General features: G+C 42.3%; 1 protein-coding gene across 11 annotated transcripts in view; it reads left to right on the forward strand.

The window, feature by feature from the left end:
• Positions 1-22,787, forward strand: part of XPNPEP3 (X-prolyl aminopeptidase 3) — a 75,559-nt gene that overhangs the window by 25,500 nt on the left and 27,272 nt on the right. For all 11 annotated transcript variants that reach the window (XR_008541610.2, XM_054675359.2, XM_009438449.4 and 8 more), the window contains 1 exon segment: positions 3,369-3,571. Coding sequence is in view for 10 of the 11 variants with exons in the window: in XM_054675359.2 (XP_054531334.1) it covers positions 3,369-3,571 (203 nt within the window). In the remaining variant the exon portion in view is untranslated.

A 22,787-nucleotide genomic window follows, 5' to 3' on the forward strand; every position in this document is an offset into this window, starting at 1 on the left:
ACACAGTGGTATACGTCTGTAGTCCAGCTACTGGAGAGGCTGAGGTAGAAGGATCGCTTGAGGCCAGGAGTTCAGGTCCAGACTGCACAACGTAGTGAGACCCCATCTCCAAAAAATAAATTAAGGACAGGATGGGCATGGACCACTCTTCAAGATTACTGACCAGCTTCTTGATATTTGACTAGTACTTCTTATCTTAGTGCTCTTGCCAGCTCTTCAAAAGGAGGTACTGTTCTCCAAGAACGATCCATGCATCACAGCATCAGAATCACCTGGTAATGCATATTAAAATTAAAAATGCATAATATGTAATAGAAATTAAAATCTCAGGCCTCCATCCCCTATCTACTGAATCAGAATCTGCATTTTAACAGATCTTTTGTGGTTCATATACAGTTGAGTTCTTTTTTTGTTTTTTTTTAGGCAGGGTCTCACTCTGTCACCCAGGTTGGGATGTAGGTATAGTGGCACACTCATGGCTCACTGCAACCTCGAACCCCAAAGCTCAAGCAGTCTTCCTGCCTCAGCCTCCAGAATACTGGGACTACCTGGGCACACCACTATGTCTGGCTAATTTTTTTTTATTTTTTTGTAGAGATGGAGTTTCACTTTGTTGCCTAGGATGGTTTTGAACTCCTGGCCTCAAGTGAGCCTCCCACCTCAGCCTCCTGAAGTGCTGGGATTACAGGTGTGAGGCACCGTGCCTGGCCACAGTTGAGTTCTTGTCCCTCAAAGAAATTACTTTCTCTACAGTTATTCTGGTGAAATTTTAATCAATCCGAATGTTTTGAGATTTTTCTTCTGGGAATTTTTTCAGAACCTACACCACATTATAAACTATCTTTAGTAATTCTTAAAAAACTTTAGCTCTGGGAAGTATTTTATTTTTTGAAGTATCTTACTTGGAAAATAAGATAGATGCTCAAGTTTAAAAATACTGATTTTAGGTCAAGATAATGTATAATTATAAAGTTTTTGTTTGATTTTTCTTACATGGGTTACAAATCATATCTGAAGTTAGCTTCTAAAAGAGAATTCCAAAAATGTTTTTCCCAATCATGAAATATATTAGACTGTTTCCTGTAAAGCCTCTTTTGGAAGAAAATACTCATTTGAATATGTAAGTTCTAATACATTTGATTAAATTCTTTTTATTACTTTACAGAAATGTTTTCCATTTTATAGATAATTAGCCTGTTCAATTCATTGAACTTTCTTATGTCTTCAAAATCCACATAAATGTGGGGCATAGAATCATTTTCTTTCTAGCTTTTTTCTTACATTAGTTGCTACTTCTCATGTTCTACTGTCTTAAGTTTTATTAATTCAGTATAGTTACAATCTCATGTAAAATAAATTTCTCAAAAGTACTTCTCGGTCACCATTCCTTTTTTTTTTTTTTTGAGACTGAGTTTCGCTCTTGCCCAGGCTGGAGTGCAATGGCACCATCTCGGCTCTCTGCAATTCCTGCCTTCTAGGTTTAAGTAATTCTCCTGCCTCAGCCTCCCGTGCAGCTGGGATTACAGGCACGCGCCACCATGTCTGGTGAATTTTTCTATTTTTTTTTAGTAGAGACAAGGTTTTACCATGTTAGTCAGGCTGGTCTCGAACTCCTGACCTCAGGTGATCCACCCCCCTCAGCCTCCCAGGGTGCTGGGATTACAGGCGTGAGCCACCGTGCCTGGCTGAAATCATATTTATTGAAAGGTTTAAAAACCTTTAAAAAAGTGAGCTATGATTTCATACACTTTGAACGGGTAGTAGAGATTGTTTTACTTTTTAAAAATTACAACAATTGGCTGGGTGCGGTGGCTCACGCCTGTAATCCCAGCACTTCGGGAGGCCAAGGGAGGTGGATTGCCTGAGATCAGGAGTTCGAGACCAGTCTGGCCAACATGGTGAAACCCCGTCGTCTCTACTAAAAATACGAAAAAATTGGCTGGACGTGGTGGCATGCGCCTGTAATCCCAGCTACTTGGGAGGTTGAGGCAGGGGAATTGCTTGAACCAGGGAGGTGGAGGTTGCAGTGAGCCGAGATCGCACCACTGCACTCCAGCCTGGGTGACAGAGCAAGACTACGTCTCAAAAAAAAAAAAAATTACACGACAATTGAATTTCCATCTATCGTAAGTAGGAAGGTGTTTCCCATGTAGTATATATTTAGAACCATTTTTATTTTTAAAATGAAAATATGTAGGACATAGAATCACATAGGACATAGAATCATAGAATCAGTGCATATCCAATCAAAGTTTTCTGGATTTTTTCCCCTCTACTTTCCCCAAAGTACTTTTTAGTCATATAAAATATTCAGACCTTCTCACTTGGATTGTTAGGAATACTGTTTGTAGCCTACCGTTAGAAAAAAAGAACAAATGTAGATCTGGTATTAAGTGCAAATCATTTTTATAATGAGCCTTTATATCGTATATCTTAGGCAAATACAGACCATTTCCTTAGGTCTCTAAAGTTCAAAGTTGAACTGTGATTGTTTACAAAGAGAATGTATAGCAGATGCAAAGGGAGAAGTGAGGAAATATCAACTGTAGTTTTTCCATAGCAATGAATAATTGCTCCAGAATAGGAGGAGAACCCTTTCCTCTAGTACTGAGATCATTATGTGAAAGATGGGACACTTTACCCATAAAGTCATGATCTGAGTATGCTTTTCTGTCCTTCTGTGTGCAATTATTCAACAAGTGCCTCTAGCTCAGTAAGTGGTGGTGAAGAACAGTTGTTTTAATTGTTTAATAATGAAGGCCGGGCATGGTGGTTCACGCCTGTAATCTCAGCACTTTGGGAGACTGAGGCGGGTGGATCACAAGTCAGGAGTTCGAGACCAGCCTGACCAATATGGTGAAACCTCATCTCTACTGAAAATACAAAAATTAGCTGGGCATGGTGGCGGGCGCTTGTAATCCCAGCTACTTGGGAGGCTGAGGCAGAAGAATCATTTGAACCTGGAAGGCGGAGGTTGCAGTGAGCCGAGATTGTGCCACTGTACTCCAGCCTGGGCAACAGAGCAAGACTCCGTCTCAAAAATAAAGAGAGAGAGAAAGAGAGAAAATCAAAGCTTGAATAAAGCTTTAGTCCTGTATCGTCCTTTATAAAGAACACTGAAGTTTAGGGGCAGAAAAGCTGTATATTCAGTCTTAGAATATCTTGCCATTTCCAGGGAATGACCTTTCTAGTGATTTATAATCAAACCTTTATTGCTTCAGTCCTGAGAGAGTCTTAAGTCTCAACACTTTAGAGTTCCACGTTAAAGGTTTTATAGTTTTGACTCTTGTTCAAGTCGTTATGACAGTTGATATTTCTTGTTGCTGGTAGTTTTGTTTTAAATTTATTTGTTGGCTTCTCATTCTAAGCTGAGACGAACATGGTTTGGTATGACTGGATGAGGCCCTCACATGCACAGCTTCACTCTGACTATATGCAGCCCCTGACTGAGGCCAAAGCCAAGAGCAAGAACAAGGTTCGGGGTGTTCAGCAGCTGATACAGCGCCTCCGGCTGATCAAATCTCCTGCAGAAATTGAACGAATGCAGATTGCTGGGAAGCTGACATCACAGGTATGATTCCTATTGAAAAAGTTTTTTCCAGCCGTGCGCGGTGGCTCACGCCTGTAATCCAAGCACTTTGGGAGGCCGAGGCAGGTGGATCACGAGGTCAGGAGATCGAGACCATCCTGGCTCAATCATGGTGAAACCCCATCTCTACTAAAAAAACATAAAAAATTAGCCGGGCATGGTGGCAGGCGCCTGTAGTCCCAGCTACTCGGTAGGCTGAGGCAGGAGAATGGGGTGAACCCGGGAGGCAGAGCTTGCAGTGAGCCGAGATCGGGCCACTGCACTCCAGCCTGGGCAACAGAGCAAGACTCCGTCTCAAAAAAAAAAAAAAAAACAAGAAAAAAAGAAAAAGTTTTTTCCAGATTGGAAAAATCGTAAGCTCTTGAGGTCATATACCCAATGCAGCAGTCTCCTCACCGCAGAATGGCATCTAGCTTCTGCTCGTGTGTAGTGAACATACCTAGAGACTTGCTTAATACCTTGCAAGACAAAGTAAATCTGCCTTCTGTTAAGATGGTTCTTTTACCCATCAATCTTAATTATTTCTCCTTAGAACGACAGAAATTAATACTGTTTCTTTTCCTTATAGTTACACTAATAGTGTCAGTTAAACAGTTTGGTTCTAAGAAAGACTCAGGACCCAAAGTGACAATGCTTACAGATCTGCAGTTTATTATAGGAAAAGGGTAAAAAATAACCATAATATGAAAGTAAGGATATATATCACAGCCAATGGCTGTCTCAAAGCAAGGAGTCTAGAGAAGCCAGGTGCAGGCTTCTGTGGTCCTCCCTAGGTAAGGGCCAGGCAGGATGTATCTTTCTCTTACAGATTAGGAATCACGAGTGTTGTCATACTCTGCTCAGGCTGCCATTACAAAATATCACAGTCTGCATAGCTTAAACAAGAGAAATGTATTGTCTCATAATTTTGCAGTCTGGAAGTCCGAGATCAAGGTGCCATCATGGTCCATTTCTGGTGAGGGCTCTCCTGGCTTACAGAAAGCCGCTTTCTTGCTGTGTCCTTACATGACAGTGAAAGAGGGCCTTTTTACAAGGCCATAGTCCTATCAAATTAGAGCCCCACCCTTAATTACCTAATTTAACCTTAACTACCTCCTAAAGACATAGAGATTAGAGCTTTAACACATTAATTCTGTGGGAAACACAATTCAGTCCATGGCACATGCAACAGAATACCTCAGAATCAGAGACTCCAAAATGGAATCTCAGCTAGGGATTTTTGTTTTTTTGGTCACATAATCATATTCCTGCTACATAACAGTAAAGCCCCCCGAGAGTTTTCACAGAGACCAAGTGTAAACCATAAATCTCACTGGCAAACTGATAGAAACTATCCCAAAACTCCCTATTTCATTTATTCTCTCCAAGGTGTTGGCCATTGACTTAATTTAAAAAAATGTTTTTTACTGTGGTGAAATGTGCATAACATAAAATATATCATTTTAACCATTTTTAAGTATGCAATTCAATGACGTTAAGTACATTCACATTGTTGTGCCCACTTTTTCCTGACTTTTTCCATCATTCCAAATAGAAACTATACAGATAAATAATAACTTCCCATTCTCCCCTCCTCCAGCCCCCAGTAACCTCTACTTTCTCTATGAATCTACCTATTCTAGCTACTTCATATAAATGGAATCATACAACATTTGGCTTTTTGTGACTGGCTTATCTCACTTAGCATAATGTTTTTAAGGTTCTTCCATTAGAATTTCACTTTTTTTTTTTTAGATAGAGTCTCGCTCTGTTGCCCAGACTAGAGTGCAGTAGCATGATCACAGCTCACTGCAGTCTCAACCTCCTGGGTTCAAGTGATCCTCCCACCTTAGCCTCCCAAGTAGCTGGGACCATTGGTGCATGCCACCATGCCTGCTAATTTTTTAAATTTTTTGTAGAGACAGGGTTTCTCAGTGTTGTCCAGGCTAGTCTCGAACTCCTGAGCTCAAGCAGTCTGCCCACCTCGACCTCCCAAAGTGCTGGGATTACAGGTATGAGCTGCCGTGCCCAGCTTCATTCTTTTTAAAGACTGAATAATATTCCATTGTATGTGTATGCCATATTTTATTTGTCTATTCATCCATTGATAAACATTTGGTTTCTATCTTTTTTTTTTTTTACTATTGTGAATAATGTTGCTGTAAACATAAGTGTACAAATATCTTGTGTTCAAGTCTCTTTTAATTCCATTTGGTATATACACACAACTGGAGTTGCTAGATCAAATGGTAATTTTATGTTTAATATTTTGAGGACCACCATACTGTTATCCATAGTGGCTGCACCGTTTCACATTCCCACTAGCAACGCACCAAGGGTTTCAATTTCCCCACTCTACACCAACATTTGTTCTGTTTTTGTGGCAATAGCCAATCCTAATGTGTGTGAAGTGGTATCTTACTGTGGTTTGGATTTGTATTTCCCTAATGATTAGTGGTGTTGGGCATCTTTTTATGTGCTTCCTGCCTTCCTAATGGTTTTTTTTGTTTTGTTTTGTTTTGTTTTTTCTTTTTGAGACAGTGTCTCGCTATTGCTCAGGTTGGAGTGCATGGTGAGATCATAGCTTACTGCAACCTTGAATTCCTGGACTTAGGGGATACTCTTGCCTCAGCCTCCTGAGTAGCTTGCATTACAGGCACATACCACCATGGCTGGCTCATTTTTTAGGTTTTTGTAGAGATGGGGTGTCACTATATTACCCAGGCTGGTGTTGAACTCCTGGCCTCAAGAGATCTTCCATCCTCAGCCTCCCAAAACACTAAGATCACAGGCATGAGCCAACATGTCCAGCATCCTCTTAACACTTTCAGTCAGTATGTTTCCTGCCACACCTTGACCAAGGAAGGAACTTTAGCAAAATAGCTCTGGCTAATTCTAAGCCTGGAATTAGCACAACAGTTCACTCTACCCCCATAACCAATATTAACTCTATTTTTTGATAAAACAGTAATCCTGAGTTGACAACAGTTACTTCACTTCTCAATATCATATAGATAATCAAAATACATAGACAAGCAGGGCATAGTGGCTCACCCCTATAATCTCAGCACTGAGGCCAAGGTGGGAGGATCACGTGAGGCAGCGAGGAGTTAGAGACCAGCCTGGCAACGTGGCAAGACCTCACCTCTACAAAAAAAGATATTTTAATTAGCCAGGCATTGTGGCATATGCCTGTAGTCCTAGCTACTCTGGAGGCTGAGGCAGAAGGATCACTTGAGCCCAAAAGTTTAAGGTTACAGTGAAGTATTCTCACATCACTGCACTCCAGCCTTGGTGACAGAGCAAACACTGTCTATAAAAAAATGCATACACAGAATCCAAACATTTACAATGATCAGTGAAGGGTTGGTACTGATTTAAACAGACAGCTGAATTATCCAATTACACTTTCTTGTGTTTTTGTACGAACTGTACAGTCCTTTGGCCTCCTTGATCCACAGTTTTCTGCACTTCATGGTATATATCTGCTGAGTTATTGAAAATAATAATCTATCATTAATCAAGTCTAAATATTCATCAAGCCAATTCTCCTCCATAGGGATAACATCCCAATAGGACTTTAATTCAGTCTCTCAATGTATTTGATCATCATCATCAGTATTATACTAAATTTTATAAGCTCCTAAAATATTAATTTTACCTGACCCCTATATTACATCATATAGCAGTACCATTGAAGTGAGAAGTCAGACAAAATTTAGCTGCTAAAAGCTTACATTAAAATAAAAATTAAGACCAGGTGTGGTGACTCACACCTGTAATCCCAGCACTTTGGGAGGCTGAGGCAGGAGAATCACTTAAGCTTAGGAGTTCAAGACTAGCCTGGGCAACATGGAGAGACCCCCCCCCCATCTCTACAAAAATTTTTTAAAATAGCCAAGTGTGGTGGTCCCAACTGCTTGGGAGGCTGAGGTAGGACGATCACTTGAGCTGGGGCAGTTGAAGCTGCGATGAGATGTGATCGTGCCACTGCACTCCAGCCTGGGCAACAGAGTGAGACCACATCTCAAAAAAGAATAATAAAATTTTAAAAAATAAAATTAACAAGACGGCTGGATGCAGTGGCTCACGCCTATAATCCCAACACTTTGGGAGGCCAAGGTGGGCAGATCACTTGAGCCCAGGAGTTCAAGCCCAGCCTGGGCAACATGGTGAAACCCTGTCTCTGCAAAATATAAAAAAATTAGCTGGGCATGGTGGTACGCACCTGTAGTCCCAGCTACTCAGGAGGCTGAAATGGGAGGATCACATGAGCCCAGGGAGGTCGAGGCTGCAGTGAGCTGAGATTGCACCACTGCACTCCAGTCTGGGTGACAGAGTGAGACCCTGTCTCAATAAAGAAATAAAGAAATAGAAGACAAAATCGTGGTGTAATTATTTTGTCCCTCCCTATGCAATTTACCTCTTCTTATATACTGTATATTATTTCTCATAGGAGTCTAAATCAGAGGTCATATCTCTGCTCTTTCAAAATTCAAAACATCTTGAAAACAGCCAGATTTCCTTCTCAAAAAGTTACATGATTTGGCCAGATGTGGTGACTCATACCTATAATCCCAGCACTTCGGGAGCCCAAGACGGGTGGATCACTTGAGCCCAGGAGTTTGAAACCAACCTAGGCCTCATAGTAAGACCCCATTTCTACAAAAAAAAAAAAAAAAAAAAAAAAAGTTTTTAATTAGCTGCATGTGGTGGCACATGCCTGTAGTCCCAGCTACTTGGGAGGCTGACATGGGAAGATCACTTGAGCCCAGGAAGTCAAGGCTTCAGTAAGCCACGATCATGCCACTGCACTCTGGCATGGGTGACAGAGACCCTTCCTCAAAAAGTTACCTGGTTTAGCTGGGCGTGGTGGCTCACACCTGTAATCCCAGCACTTTGGGAAGCCGAGGCGGGCGGATCACAAGGTCAGGAGTTCGAGACCAGCCTGGCCTATATGGTGAAACCCCGTCTCTACTAAAAATACAAAAATTAGCTGGGCATGGTGGTGGGCGCCTGTAGTCCCAGCTACTTGGGAGGCTGAGGCAGGGGAATCGCTCGAACCTGGGAGGCGGAGGTTGCAGTGAGCAGAGATCGCACCACTGCACTCCAGCCTGGGTGACAGAGTGAGACTCCGTCTCAAAAAAAAAAAAAAAGGTTACAAGGTTTGACAGATGTTCATTCTCAATGAGAAGGATCCTGCAACAGAACTCATTTATCTACCACAGAAAACACTAGTCCTGTTTAAAGTTTGTCCAGGATCCACAAACTGCACTACAGGAAAAGAATGCTTGACACTCAGTTGCATTGTTGGAGCTGTTAAAAAGCACCTCAACAGGTTGCATCCTTTAGTTAGAATTTCCATAGACCAGAGGTTCCGTGAGTCTCCCATGCATGCACAACGTGGGTTTCTGCTGTGGGAATCACTGGCAGTCGTGCTTGGGATACCTTGGACTCCATTTAAATTAAGATATCTGTAATGCAGCTTGTGTTAACATGCAAGCTTATTCCCGTTGTTGGGTTGCTTTGGGCATGCTGTCATAGTGCATGCTGTAAATTGTTAAGACCCATTTTGATAGCACTGTCTATCATTTCAAACAGCTTGCCACTTTTGTTCTTACTCCTGAAATAGGATGCCTTCAAGGCACACTCTTGGCATTGGCAAATGTATTTCTTTTCTTTTTTTTTTCTTTTTGAGACGGAATCGCTGTGTCACCAGGCTGGAGAGCAGTGGCACAATCTCGGCTCACTGCAACCTCCGCCTCCCAGGTTCAAGCGATTCTTCTGCCTCAGCCTCCCAAATAGCTGGGACTACAGGTGTGCACTACCATGCCCAGCTAACGTTTTTGTATTTTTAGTAGAGACGGGGTTTCACCATGTTGGCCAGGATGGTCTCAATCTCTTGACCTGGTGATCTGCCCGCCTCGGCCTCCCAAAGTGCTGGGATTACAGGTGTGAGCCACCACGCCTGGCTGGCAAATCTATTTCATCAGTATGTCTTTCCTCATTAAAAACAAATCCACCTGGCCAGTTGCTCCTAGCCTGGCTCCTAATTCCACTAAGGCTCTCTTATTTTGAGTGTGGGAACATGACATGTTGTCGCCATTAAATATTAGTACAACTAATATTTGTACAACTGTTTCATTTGTACAACTGCTTTACTACAACTAGAAAATAAATTTGGGACCCCAAAATATTGAGTCCCCCAGGCTTACGTCATATGAGTGGTTGTCACACCTAAATAGACTCATTTCAATGTACTTTCCAGAATCATCCACATTGAATTTTGAATTCTCAGGAATATAGGCCCACCAAGTTATACCTTGTTATTTATTTTTGTCACTGAGCCAAGTGTCCCAATTTTCTCTCCACCTCCTTATGCCTATTTACCCACAATAACAATGCAAATAGCTCTTTTTACACATATTATAACAGATGGAACATGGCATGAGACAGCATTCTGTCATCATATTCTGGTAACCTTTGTAAAACCGTTATCATCTTAATGGTTTTATGTGTTAGATTATTATCCATTGATTTTCAAATGTAACTGGCTAAATTTGAAATATTATTTATATTATATATTTAGTTTATATATAAATATAATATATATAAATATATATTATATATTGTATATTATATATTTATATATTATTATATTATAATATAATTAATATGCAAAACAGGTTGCTTTCCCAACACAGATCCTTTTTAATAGATACATCTGGCTGGGCGCTTATGCCTGTAATCCCAGCACTTTGGGAGGCCGAGGCAGGCGGATCACCTGAGGTTGGGAGTTTGAAACCAGCCTAATACGGAGAAACCCAGTCTCTACTAAAATACAAAATTAGCCGGGCATGGTGGCGCATACCTGTAATCCCAGCTACTCGGGAGGCTGAGGCAGGAGAATCTTTGAACCCAGGAGGTGGAGGTTGCAGTCAGCCGAGATAGCGCCATTGCACTCCAGCCTGGGCAATAAGAGTGAAACTCTATCTCAAAAAAAAAAAAAAAAAAAAAAAGATGCATCCTGTGAAACAGGAATCAAGATATAGCCTTATTTGTATTATTCCACATAGTCATGGATAGCTGTCACATTTCTTTTTCTTTTTTGTTTTTTGTGTTTTGAGATGGAGTTTCACTCTTGTTGCCCTGGCTGGAGTGCAATGGCATGATCTCAGCTCACCACAACCTCCACCTCCCAGGTTCAGGTGATTCTCCTGCCTCTGCCTCCCGGGTAGCTGGGATTACAGGCACGTGCCACTACGCCTGGCTAATTTTGTATTTTTAGTAGAGACGAGGTTTCTCCATATTGGTCAGGCTGATCTAGAACTCCCAACCTCAGGTGATCTGCCCACCTCGGCCTCCCAAAGTTCTGGGATTACAGGTGTGAGCCACCGCGCCCAGCAGCTGTCCCATTTCTTCATCCATTTTGAGGACATATGTCACTCCTGGAAGTGTGCTTGTTAGACTGGCTATTGCCTAGCTCTCTTTTTGGCTCTTCAAAAGAGGAGGAGAACGCCAGACATGGTGGTGATGCCAGTAGTCCCAACTACCCAGGAGGCTGAGGGCAGGAGGATCGCTTGAGGCCAGGAGTTAGAAGCTATAGTAGACTATGATACAGGTGCTGCTATGATCGTTTCTGTGAGTAGCCACTGCACTCACAGGCAACACAGCAAGACTCTGTTTCTTAAGAAAGGGGATTTCATAAGTTCTTTACCCCAAGGGGTATCTGAGTTAAAGCAAAGAGAGAATATTATTCTCTTGCTTTAAGCATCTCTTGAGACTCCAGAAGCATCTGTTGAGCTTCTGTACCACTCATTTATTGACTTCTTTCCCCTTAGCAACAACCTTGCCTTTCTTAATCATTTTTAAAATTTTTTTATTTATATATAAAGTGTACAACATATTTTGATATACGTATGCATAATACAGTGGTTACTGCAGTCAAGCAAATGCCTTTATATTAATTTGAATGCAAACCTTTCCCGCTGAAGGAAACTTCCTCGGTCAGCTATTGAGCTAGTCTAATCATAGGGAGATAAATTGGATAAATACAGAAAATGACACTATACTGTTGGCAGCCAGGACAACTTTTATTAATAGTTTAAGCTTCAATGGAGCCCACTGGTATATGTCATTGTTCAGTGCGTCACTGGCTGGCTTGAGTTCCTCCACCCATTTCATAGACTTGGTTGCCATTTCAGGAGATCAAGTTAGGCCATCAACTGTTGGTTCCAATCACCTTAAAATTCTGGCATAGAGTTTCTTTGGGATCAGCATGCCCTACTTTGATTTTTCCCTTAGAATTTTCATAGAGATTTCCAAAGAGCAGCTCCTCACATGGAGGGCCCTTCTATTGTCCAGTTATTTGTGACCCACTTGTTAGACCAATTGCAAGTCCATTAGTGACAGCCCAAGAATCAATATTTACCCAAATAATAGGGCTTTTGTGTCCAGTTCTTCTATCAGGACTATGATTATAGCCTATAATTCAGCCCTGTTGACCAACTCGTTCTTAACTTTTTCCAGAGGATTTTACTTTCTGCTGGACTCTGAACATCTACTTTTCATACAGAATTGCCCTCAGTTCTAGAACAGTCATCTGTGAACCAGTCCAATTGCCTGGCATCCATGGGCAAATAATTGAAAGGAGGGATCCTAGGAGAAAAAGACTACTTGCTCATGAATCTGATGATTCTTTCACATAGATCCCCTGGTAGCATGCTGCATATAGTTCATTTCCATTTTATGACAGAACTTCTTTGGACATTGTCTATCTTATTGAAATGCATTTCTTTTTTTCTTTTTAATAGAGATTAGCGCTTTTCTTTTCTTTTCTTTTTTTTGAGGCAGAGTTTTGATCTGTCGCCCAGGCTGGAGTGCAATGGCGCGATCTCTGCTCACTGCAACCTCTGCTTCCCGGGTTCAAGTGATTCTCTGCCTCAGCCTCCCAAGTAGCTGGGATTACAGACGCCCACCACCACGCCCGGCTTATTTTTATATTTTTAGTAGAGACAGGGTTTCACCATGTTCATGCCCAGGCTAATCTTGAACTGCTGACCTCAGGTGATCCACCCACCTCAGCCTCCCAAAGTACTGGGATTACAGGCATGAGCCACCGCACCCGGCCCAGACTTTTTTAAATTAAAAAATTTATAACTTTAAAAAAAAATTGAATTATAGACTTGAACCCTGGACTCTCACATTAAAAATCTGATGCTCGACCAACTGAGCTACACAGACTTCTAACCAGACTTTTTATCCTTTCACAGCAGCATCCCCACATCCCATGAGTTAATTCTGTCATTCTTAAGTTCTTCATTAAGAGGCCCAGACAGTATTGTACACTGTCTTACTCCATCCAGTAGATGTAAAAGAGTTTCTTTTCCACCTCCAGGCCATTTTACTCACACATTTGTGAAAGGTCTTGTGTTCCCTGCCAGGAGTTGGGATTATGAGATCCTGGCCTATATATCAATGTTCTTCATCTCTTACCATGCTGATATTAAAACACAGCATTTTGACATCTAATGTTAGAGACTCATTGGAACCTTTCTCTTTCTAAAATTCCTTTAAACTCAGATAATAAACATATCTGCCTTGGGATTTTTATAGTCTGAGGAGTTTAATGACAGGCAGTTGTGGATCCCAAACCTTCCTGTAAAATTCTATCAGGGTTGGCCCTCTGTCAATTTTTGTATCATTATTTTTGGAGAAACAGGGTTTCACCATGTTGGCCATGTGAGCTCCTGAGCTCGAGCACTCTGCCCACCTCGGCCTCCCAAAGTGCTGGGATTACAGGCAAGAGCCACCATGCCTGGCCTCTGTGTGTTTTTTATTTAATCGTGGTGAGATGCATATAAAATTTTATCATTTTAGGCCTAGCACGGTGGCGCATGCCTGCAATCCCAGCACTCTGGGAGGCTGAGGCAGGTGAATCACTTGAGGCCAGGAGTTTGAGACCAGCCTGGGCAACAAGGCGAAACCCCGTCTCTACTAAAAATATAGAAAATTAGCCGGCCGTGGGACACATGCCTGTAATCCCAGCAACTTGGGAGGTGGAGGTTGCAGTGAGCCGAGATCATGCTATTGCACTCCAGACTAGGCAACCGAGAGAGACTCTGCAAAAAAAAAAAAAAATTTACCATTTTAGCCATTTTTAAGTGTATGTCTTAAAAATGGCTAAAATAGAAATTCAATGACATTAGGTATATTCACACTGTGTGTGACTATTACTACTATCTTTTTTCAGACTTTTTTATCATCCCAAATAGAAATTGTACTCAATAAATAATAACTTCCCATTCTTCCCTCCTCCCAGCCCCTGGTAACTTTTACTTTTTCTGTGACTCTGCCTATTCTAATTACCTCATATAAGTAGAATCATACAGTATTTGTCTTTTTGTAACTGGCTTACTTCACTTAGTAAAATGTTTTCAAAGTTCATGTTGTAGCATTTTTCAGAATGACATTCCTCTATGGCTGAATGGTATTCCATTGTATGTATAGACAATGTTTCCTTCATCTTTTTTTTTTTTTTTTTTTTTTGAGACGGAGTCTCGCTGTTGCCCAGGCTGGAGTGCAGTGGCGCAATCTCGGCTCACTGCAGGCTCCGCCGGGTTCACGCCATTCTCCTGCCTCAGCCTCCTGAGTAGCTGGGACTACAGGCACCCGCCATCACGCCCAGCTAATTTTTTTGTATTTTTAGTAGAGATGGGGTTTCACTGTGTTAGCCAGGATGGTCTCGATCTCCTGACCTCGTGATCTGCCCACCTCGGCCTCCCAAAGTGCTGGGATAACAGGCGTGAGCCACCGTGCCCGGCCTCCTTCATCTTTTCATCTGTCATTGGACACTTGGGTTGTTTCCATCTTTTGGGCTCTGGTGACTAATGCTGCTATGTACCTGGGTTTACAAATAATTATTCAGGTCCCTGCTTTCAGTTCTTTGGGGTATATACCCAGAAGTAGAATTGTTAGATCTGTGGTGAGTCTGTGTTGTTTTTTTTTTTTTCCTTTTTTTGAGACAGAGTCTCCATTTGTTCCCAGGCTGGAGTGCAGCAGCACCATCTTAGCTCCCTGCAGCCTCGAACTCCTGGGCTCATGTGATCTTCCCACCTCAGCCTCCTGACATTTAATTTTTTGAGAAACCACCATATAGTTTTCCACAGCAAATGGACCATTTCACATTTCTACCAGCAATGCACAAGGGTTCCAGTTTTTCTGCATTCTTGCCAATCGATACTTGTTATTTTCTGCCTTTTGAGTACTAGCCATCTTAATGAGTGTGAAATGACATCTCATAGTTTTTATTTGCATTTCATTAACAGTTAGTGATGTTCAGCATATTTTCATGTGTTTATTGGTTATTTGTATATCTTATTTGGAGAAATACCTGTTCAGTTCCTTTGCCCATTTTTTAAATTGGGCTGGATTTTTTTGTTGTTGAGTTGTGGGAATTCCTTATATGTTTTTGATATTAACTCTTAATCCGGTATATGGTTTGCAAATATTCTCCCATTATGAGGGTTGGCTTTTTACTATTGATAGCGTCCTTTAATGCTCAAAATGTTTTAATTTTTATAAAGTCCAGTTTGTTTTTTTGTTGTTGTTAACTGTGCTTTTGGTGTCATATCCAAGAAAATATTACCAAATCCAGTGTCATAAAGGTATTCCCCTATGTTTTCTTCTAAGAGTTTTATGTTTTATGTTTAGGTCTTTGACCCATTTTGAGTTACTATTTATATATGGTATAAACTAAGGGTCTAACCTTATTCTTTTTCATGCCGCATTTCTTTCTTGATTTTATTTCTTTTATAAAGTCCTAAACTTACTATCTTTTTATTATCCAGGAAGTTGGGATAAAAGATCTTAAACTGCCTTTTTACATCTTCCTGAGATCTAACAGCAAAGTCACATATGAAGTTCATGCTGGTGGATGCCTTTTATCACAGTATCAGTCATAACCTGGGTGAGGGGTATCCCATAATGGAGTTCATTTATGTCCTCATACAACCAGAACCGTACTGTCTGCATCCACAGCATTTCTGTAGCTTTAGGAGGCACTGACTATGTGATGAGGGAGGGGCAGGACAGTTGCCCATATCTAGATACATATGATAGGCCCCTCCCTTCATCCATTTTAATAAACTAGGGGTTTCCCTGCGAACCTTTCTCACTCAGCAATATTCAAAATGAGAGATACTGTTCTTTGATCTAAAATTCTCAGGAACCATTTTTAAAGAGTTCCTCAGGGTATTGCATGTAATAGTCTAGAAAATGGCTCATTTTCTTCACTGAATAGCCCCTTATGTCCATGGTTTTTTACCCATCGCTGTCAACTTGCCACTCGAATTATTTTAGCTGTGGTTGGTCTCAGCTGACTCATCAAAAATGATAGTAGCCCAGTTTCTTTGGGTTAGAGCTCCATCTGTTGATCAAAAAGAAGCTCATCTAAAAGAGATTCTGAGCTTACTTTCAGCCAGCACCGAAGGCACTAACCAAACTATCGAATATTTAGCAGACCTACCAGCGATTCAGAATTCCCTCCCAATCCATTTTGCTAGCTCGTGAAGTTCAGGGTCTATCATTTCCACATTCCATGATTTCAAAGCATGTGCCATATCAAACCAAGGATGAATTTTTTTAAAAATGAGTCAGTTCTGCTGGGACAGTTGGATATCCATATGCAAAAGAATGAAGTTGTGCCCGGACACAGTGGCTCACACCTGTAATCCCAGCATTTTGGGAGGCCAAGGTAGGTGGATCACGAGGTCAAGAGATAAGACCATCCTGGCCAACATGGTGAAACCTCATCTCTACTAAAAATACAAAAATTAGCTGGATGTGGAGGTGGGCACCTGTAATCCCAGCTACTTGGGAGGCTGAGACAGGAGAATTGCTTGAACCTGGTAGGTGGAGGTTGCAGTGAGCCGAGATCACGCTACTGCACTCCAGCCTGGTGACAGAGCGAGACTCTATCTCAAAAAAAAAAAAAAAAGGAATGAAGTTGTACCCCTACTTCACACCTTATCTAAAAATTAACTTAATTAGCCAGGTGTGGTGGCATATGCCTGTAATCCCGAGTACTCGGGAGGCAGTCTCCCTTTGTTCCCAGGCTGCACTGTTGTGATAGGAGAATCACTTGAACCTAGGAGGTGGAGATTGCAGTGAGCCAAGATTACACCGCTGCATTCCAGCCTGGGCAACAGAGCAAGACTCTATCTCACAAATTAAATAAATACATAAATAAAATGGATCAGTGACCTAAACTTAAGAGCTCAAATTATAAAACTATTAGGAAAAAACATAAGGGTGAATCTTCATGACCTTAGATTTGCCAAAGGATTCTTAAATATGATACCGAAAGTACAGGCAACAAAAGAAAAAGTAGATGAATTAGAATTTATCAATGTTTAAAACTTCTCTACATCAAAGGGTACTTTTCTCACACTGAGAAACAGCCTTAGGAAAAAAAAAAAAAAAAGGCCGGGTACGGTGACCCACGCCTATAATCCCAGTACTTTGGGAGGCTGAGGCCGGTGGATCACCTGAAGTCAGGAGTTCGAGACCAGCCTGGCCAACATAGTGAAACCCCGTCTCTATTAAAAATACAAAAAATTAGCCAGGCATGGTGGCGGGTGCCTGTAATCCCAGCTACTGGGGAGGCTGAGGCAGGAGAATTGCTTGAACCTGGTAGGCGGAGGTTGTCATGAACCGAGATCGCACCACTGCATTCCAGCCTGGGCAACAGAGCAAGACTCTGTCTCAAAAAAAATAATTAAACTTAATTTAAGAATAAATTAAAAGGCTAAGCACGGTGGCTCATGCCTGTAATCCCAACACTTTGGGAGGCCAAGGTGGGTGGATCTTTTGAGCCCAGGAATTTGAGACCAGCCTGGGCAACATGGCAAAACCCCATCTCTATGAAAAATACAAAAATAAGTTAGCTGGGTGTGGTGGCATGTTCCTGTAATTTCAGCTACTCAGAGGCTGAGGTGGGAGGATCACCAGAGCCTGGGTGGCAGAGGCTTCAGTGAGCCAAGATCGCAGCACTGCACTTCAGCTTGGGTAACAGAGTGAGACCCTGTCTCAAAACAATAATGATCTTAAAAAATAATAAAAAACAAAGGGAATGGGCGTGGTGGCTCATACCTGTAATCCTTGCATTTTGGGAGGCCAAGGCAAGGAAGATCAGTTGAACTCAGGAGTTCAAGAGCAGCCTGGGCAACATAGTGAGACCTCCTTTCTTTTTATTAAAAAAAAAGAATTTAAAATAAAAAACTTTAAAAAATTGTTTAAAAGGACACTATCAAGAAAGTGAAAAAACGGAATGAGAGAAAATATTTGCAAATCATATATCTGATAAGGTTCTAGTATCTAGAAAATTTAAAGAACTTTTTTTTTTTTTTGAGATGGAGTTTCACTCTTCTCTCGCCCAGGCTGGAGTGCAATGGCCCAATCTCTGCTCACCGCAACCTCCACCTCCCAGGTTCAAGCAATTCTCTTGCCTCAGCCTCCCAAGTAGCTGGGAATACAGGCATGCACCACCACGCCCGGCTAATTTTTGTATATTTAGTAGAGATGGGGTTTCTCCATGTTGGTCAGGCTGGTCTCTAACTCCCGACCTCAGGTGATCCACCCGCCTCAGCCTCCCAAAGTGCTGGAATTACAGGCGTGAGCCACCACGCCGGGCCTATTTAAAGAACTCTTACAGTTCAACAACAGGCCAGGGACAGTGGCTCATGCCTGTAGGCCCAGCTACTTGAGAGGCAGAGCTACTTGCGCTACCACGCCTGGCTAATTTTTGTATTTTTTGTAAAGACTGGGTTTCACCATGTTGCCAAGGCTGGTTTCGAACTGCTGGACTCAAGCAATCCACCCACCAAAGTGCTGGGACTACAGGCGTGAGCCACTGCGCCCGGCTATATGACTCCATTTATATGAAATATCCGGAATAGGTAAACCCGTAGAGACAAAAAGCAGATTAGAGGATATCAGGGAATAGGGTGAGAGGAGAATGGGAATTAACTGCTTAATGGGTAAGGGATTTTCTTTTCTGGTGATGAAAATATTTGGGAACTAGAAAGAGGTGGTGGTTGCAAAACATTGTGAATGTACTAAATGTCACTGGGTTGTTCATTTTGTTGGTTAATTTATATGATGTGAATTTTATCTCAGTAAAAAATCAAGAATGAATTAGGTGTCTTCTAAATATTCCTTACTTTTCCTTACTTCTTTTTTTTTTTTTTTTTTTTTTTTTGAGACGGAGTCTCGCTCTGTCGCCCAGGCTGGAGTGTGGTGGCATGATCTCGGCTCATTGCAACCTCCGCCTCCCAGGTTCAAGCGATTCTCCTGCCTCCTGCCTCAGCCTCTCAAGTAGCTGGTATTACAGGCGCCTGCCACCATGCCTGGCTAATTTTTTTTTTTTTTTTTTTTTTTTTTTTGAGGTGGAGTCTCGCTCTGTCGCCCAGGCTGGAGTGCAGTGGTGCGATCTTGGCTTACTGCAAGCTCCACCTCCTGGGTTCACGCCATTCTCCTGCCTCAGCCTCCCAAGTAGCTGGGACTACAGGCGCCTGCCACACGCCCGGCTAATTTTTTTGTATTTTTAGTAGAGATGGGGTTTCACCATGTTAGCCAGGATGGTCTCGATCTCCTGACCTCGTGATCCACCCACCTCGGCCTCCCAAAGTGCTGGGATTACAGGCATGAGCCACCGCACCCGGCCAATTTTTGTATTTTTAGCAGAGATGGGGTTTCACCATGTTGGTCAGGCTGGTTTCAAACTCCTGACCTCATGATCCGCCTGCCTCGGCCTCCCAAAGTGTTGGGATTACAGGCGTGAGCCACCAGGCCTGGCCAACATTCCTACTTCTAAGTGGCAGTTAAATAGAGTTCAATTGTTAAAGAAGACCTAGAGATAGTGCTTGCAAATACACAGTCATTACAGGAAAAAGGTTTCAGATAGCAACTGCATTAAAGTTAAAGATATGTATCACAGCCTGTGGCTGTCTCACAGCAAGGAGTCTGGAGAAGCCAGGTGCAGACTCCTGTTTTTCTCCCTATGTAAGGGCTTGGTGGTTCTCTCACAGACCAGGAACCAGTGATGAATGCCCAGAACACCTCAGAACCCAAGAGCCTAAAATGGAATCTCACTTAGGATTTTTGATTTTGGTCACATAGGCATATCCCTGCTACATAATGGTAAAGCCCTCTGAGGAGCTCATGGAGACCCAGTACAAAGCGTTGATCTGTTATCAGTACTGACAAGCTGATACAAACTGCTCTGAAACTCCCTGCAACACTGTTTATCAGTATGCTTCAGGCCGTGGCCCAAATCAGTGTCATACAGGAACTTTAGCAGAACAGCTCAGGCTAATTTCAGACCTGCTGGAATTAAACCTCACAGCATAATAGCACACAAACATTTCAGGCCTGCTTCTCTATATTCTACCTTTAGTCTTCCAAAGTTAAACGTTCTGTTTTCCTTAACCATTCCTCATATGTTATATTTCCCCTCATTTTGGTAACCCTCTTCTGTGTGCTGTCTAGTTTGTTAATATCCTTCAAGTACAGTGTTCACTGCTAGCCCCAGCCAGACCAGCAAAGACTACTTAATACTTAAACAAGTGTGATGGACGTACATCTGTGTCTTCCTTCAAGTCATTGATTTTTTTTTTTTTTTTAAGATGGAGTCTTACTCTGTCGCCCAGGCTGGAGTGCAGTGGTGCGATCTAGGCTCACTGCAACCTCCGCCTCCCGGGTTCAAGCAATTCTCTGCCTCAGCCTCCCAAGTAGCTGGAATTACAGGTGCCCGCCACCACGCCCAGCTAATTTTTGTATTTTTAGTAGAGACAGGGTTTCACCATTTTGGCCAAGCAGGTCTTGAACTCCTCACCTCGTTATCTACCTGCCTCAGCTTCCCAAAGTGCTGGGGATTACAGGTGTGAGCCACTGTGCCCAGTCTCAAATCATTGATTTTTAAAATAAGGAAGCTAAGAAAAGATCCATGGGACAATGTTAAGGGATCCCTCCCGCCATCTCTCTGACACACACACACACACACACACACACACACACACACACACACACAACTTTCATGAAATGGTTTGTGAAATGCTTTTTCTCTCTACTCTCCCTTCTCCATTAGCTTTACAGTGTTCATTTGTGATGTGTTCTGATTATGAGATGCAGGGTGAAATGCAAAGAAAGCCCATTTTACATTTTTTAACAGTCAAAATACAAACATTCAGGTAGCACTTAGTGAAGTAAGAGTGTTAAGTCTTTATTGGGAGTATGGGCTATGTTGTGACAAGACAGTCCTAAGAAGTGCCAATCATAAAGTCTAACTCTTGATCTTTACTGGAAGGACATCAAGCATATAGTAAGGATAGGTAGCATTTGAACTGCATGTCATGTGTACCTGGAATGCTCTGTAAAGAAATTGACTCATAGGAGGCACATTCCTTACAAAAAGAAGTAAAGCAAGATTAGGCATTTGATCACCTAGGAAGGAGGAGGAACTTTTCTATCCTGTTGAGTCTGCATAACAGTTTGAAAGAGTCATGACTGTCCTGGCACAATGGTGTGCACCTACAGTCCCAGTTACTCAGGAGGCTGAAGCAGGAGGATCGCTTGAGCCCAGGAGTTCAAGGCAGTAGTGCACCATGATTGTGCCTGTGAATAGCCACTGCCCTCCAGTGTGGGCAACATAGCAAGACCCCATCTCTTAAAAAAAAATTTTTTTTAAGCCATGACATCAACAATTATCTATGCCAGGCAATAAGGGTTCAAAGCAAAATTAATAAAAAGACAAATCCTTCTTTTGAGTGAATGAAGCCACTAGGACTGCCATATGTTTTAGGTTTCATGCTAAAAATATAGTGCTGAATAAGTTATTTGTCAACATTTGTGATTGTGTGTGCAAGTGTCCTTTAATTGATTTTTTTTTTTTTTTTTTTTTTTTGAGATGGAGTCTTGCCGTGGTACCCAGGCTGGAGTGCAGTGGCACGATCTCAGCTCACTGCCACCTCCACCTTCCGGGTACAAGTGATTCTTCTACTTCAGCCTCCTGAGCAGCTGGGATTACAGGTGCCCACCACTATGCCCAGCTAATTTTTTGTATTTTTAGTGGAGACAGCAGGATTTCACCATGTTGGCCAGGCTGGTCTCGAACTCCTGGCCACAAGTGATCTACCTGCCTCAGCCTCCCAAAGTGGGATTACAGGCATGAGCCACCACACTCAGCCGTTTAATTTTTTTTTTTTTTTTAATTTTTTTTTCAGATAGAGTCTCACTCTTGTCACCCAGGCTGGAGTGCAGTGGCATACTCTCGGCTCACCGCAACCACTGTCTCCCAGGTTCAAGCGATTCTCCTGCCTCAGCCTCCCGAGTAACTAGGACCACAGGCGCGTACCACCACGCCCAGCTAATTTTTTTGTATTTTTAGTAGAGACCGTGTTTCACTGTGTTAGCCAGGATGATCTTGATCTCTCCACCTCGTGAACCACCGCCTCGACCGCCTGAAGTGCTGGGATCACAGGCATGAGCCACCACACCCGGCCCCTTTAATTGATTTTAATTGTTCATTATCCAGCAGATATTTACTGAACACCAACTGTGTGCCAGGCACTGCTCTGGGTTCTGAGGATACATTAGTGAGCACAATAGACTATCCATGCTCACTCTTCACAGTTACATTCTGGTGGAGGAGAGACAGTAAGCAAACAAGACATGAAGTCATCTGGAATTAAATGCTATGAAGAAAAGTGAAGCAGTGAAGGGGGATGAAATGTGATGGAAGGTGCTAATTTAGATGGGATAGTCGGGAAGGGCCTCTATGAGGAGGAAACATTTGAGGAAAGATTTGAATGAAGAAAGGGAGCAAGCCATGTAAATATTCCCACCATTGCACCACTTGCTTTTACTCTTTTGGGCATTTTGGCAATGCCGTTCAACCTCATACTATGAAATCTTTTCATGTTTTCTTTTTTTTAAGACAGAGTCTCGCACTGTGGCCCGGGCTGTAGTGCAGTGGCACGATCTCGGCTCACTGCAACCTCTGCCTCCCAGTTCACGTGATTCTCCTGTCCCAGCCTCCTGAGTAGCTGGGATTACAGGTGCACACCACCATACCCAGCTGATTTTTTGTATTTTTAGTAGAGATGGGGTTTCCCTCTGTTGGACAGACTGGACTCAAACTCTTGACCTCATGATCTGTCCG

The sequence above is a fragment of the Pan troglodytes genome, chromosome 23 (assembly GCF_028858775.2).
Source record: "Pan troglodytes isolate AG18354 chromosome 23, NHGRI_mPanTro3-v2.0_pri, whole genome shotgun sequence".
In the NCBI taxonomy this organism is placed as follows: domain Eukaryota; kingdom Metazoa; phylum Chordata; class Mammalia; order Primates; family Hominidae; genus Pan; species Pan troglodytes.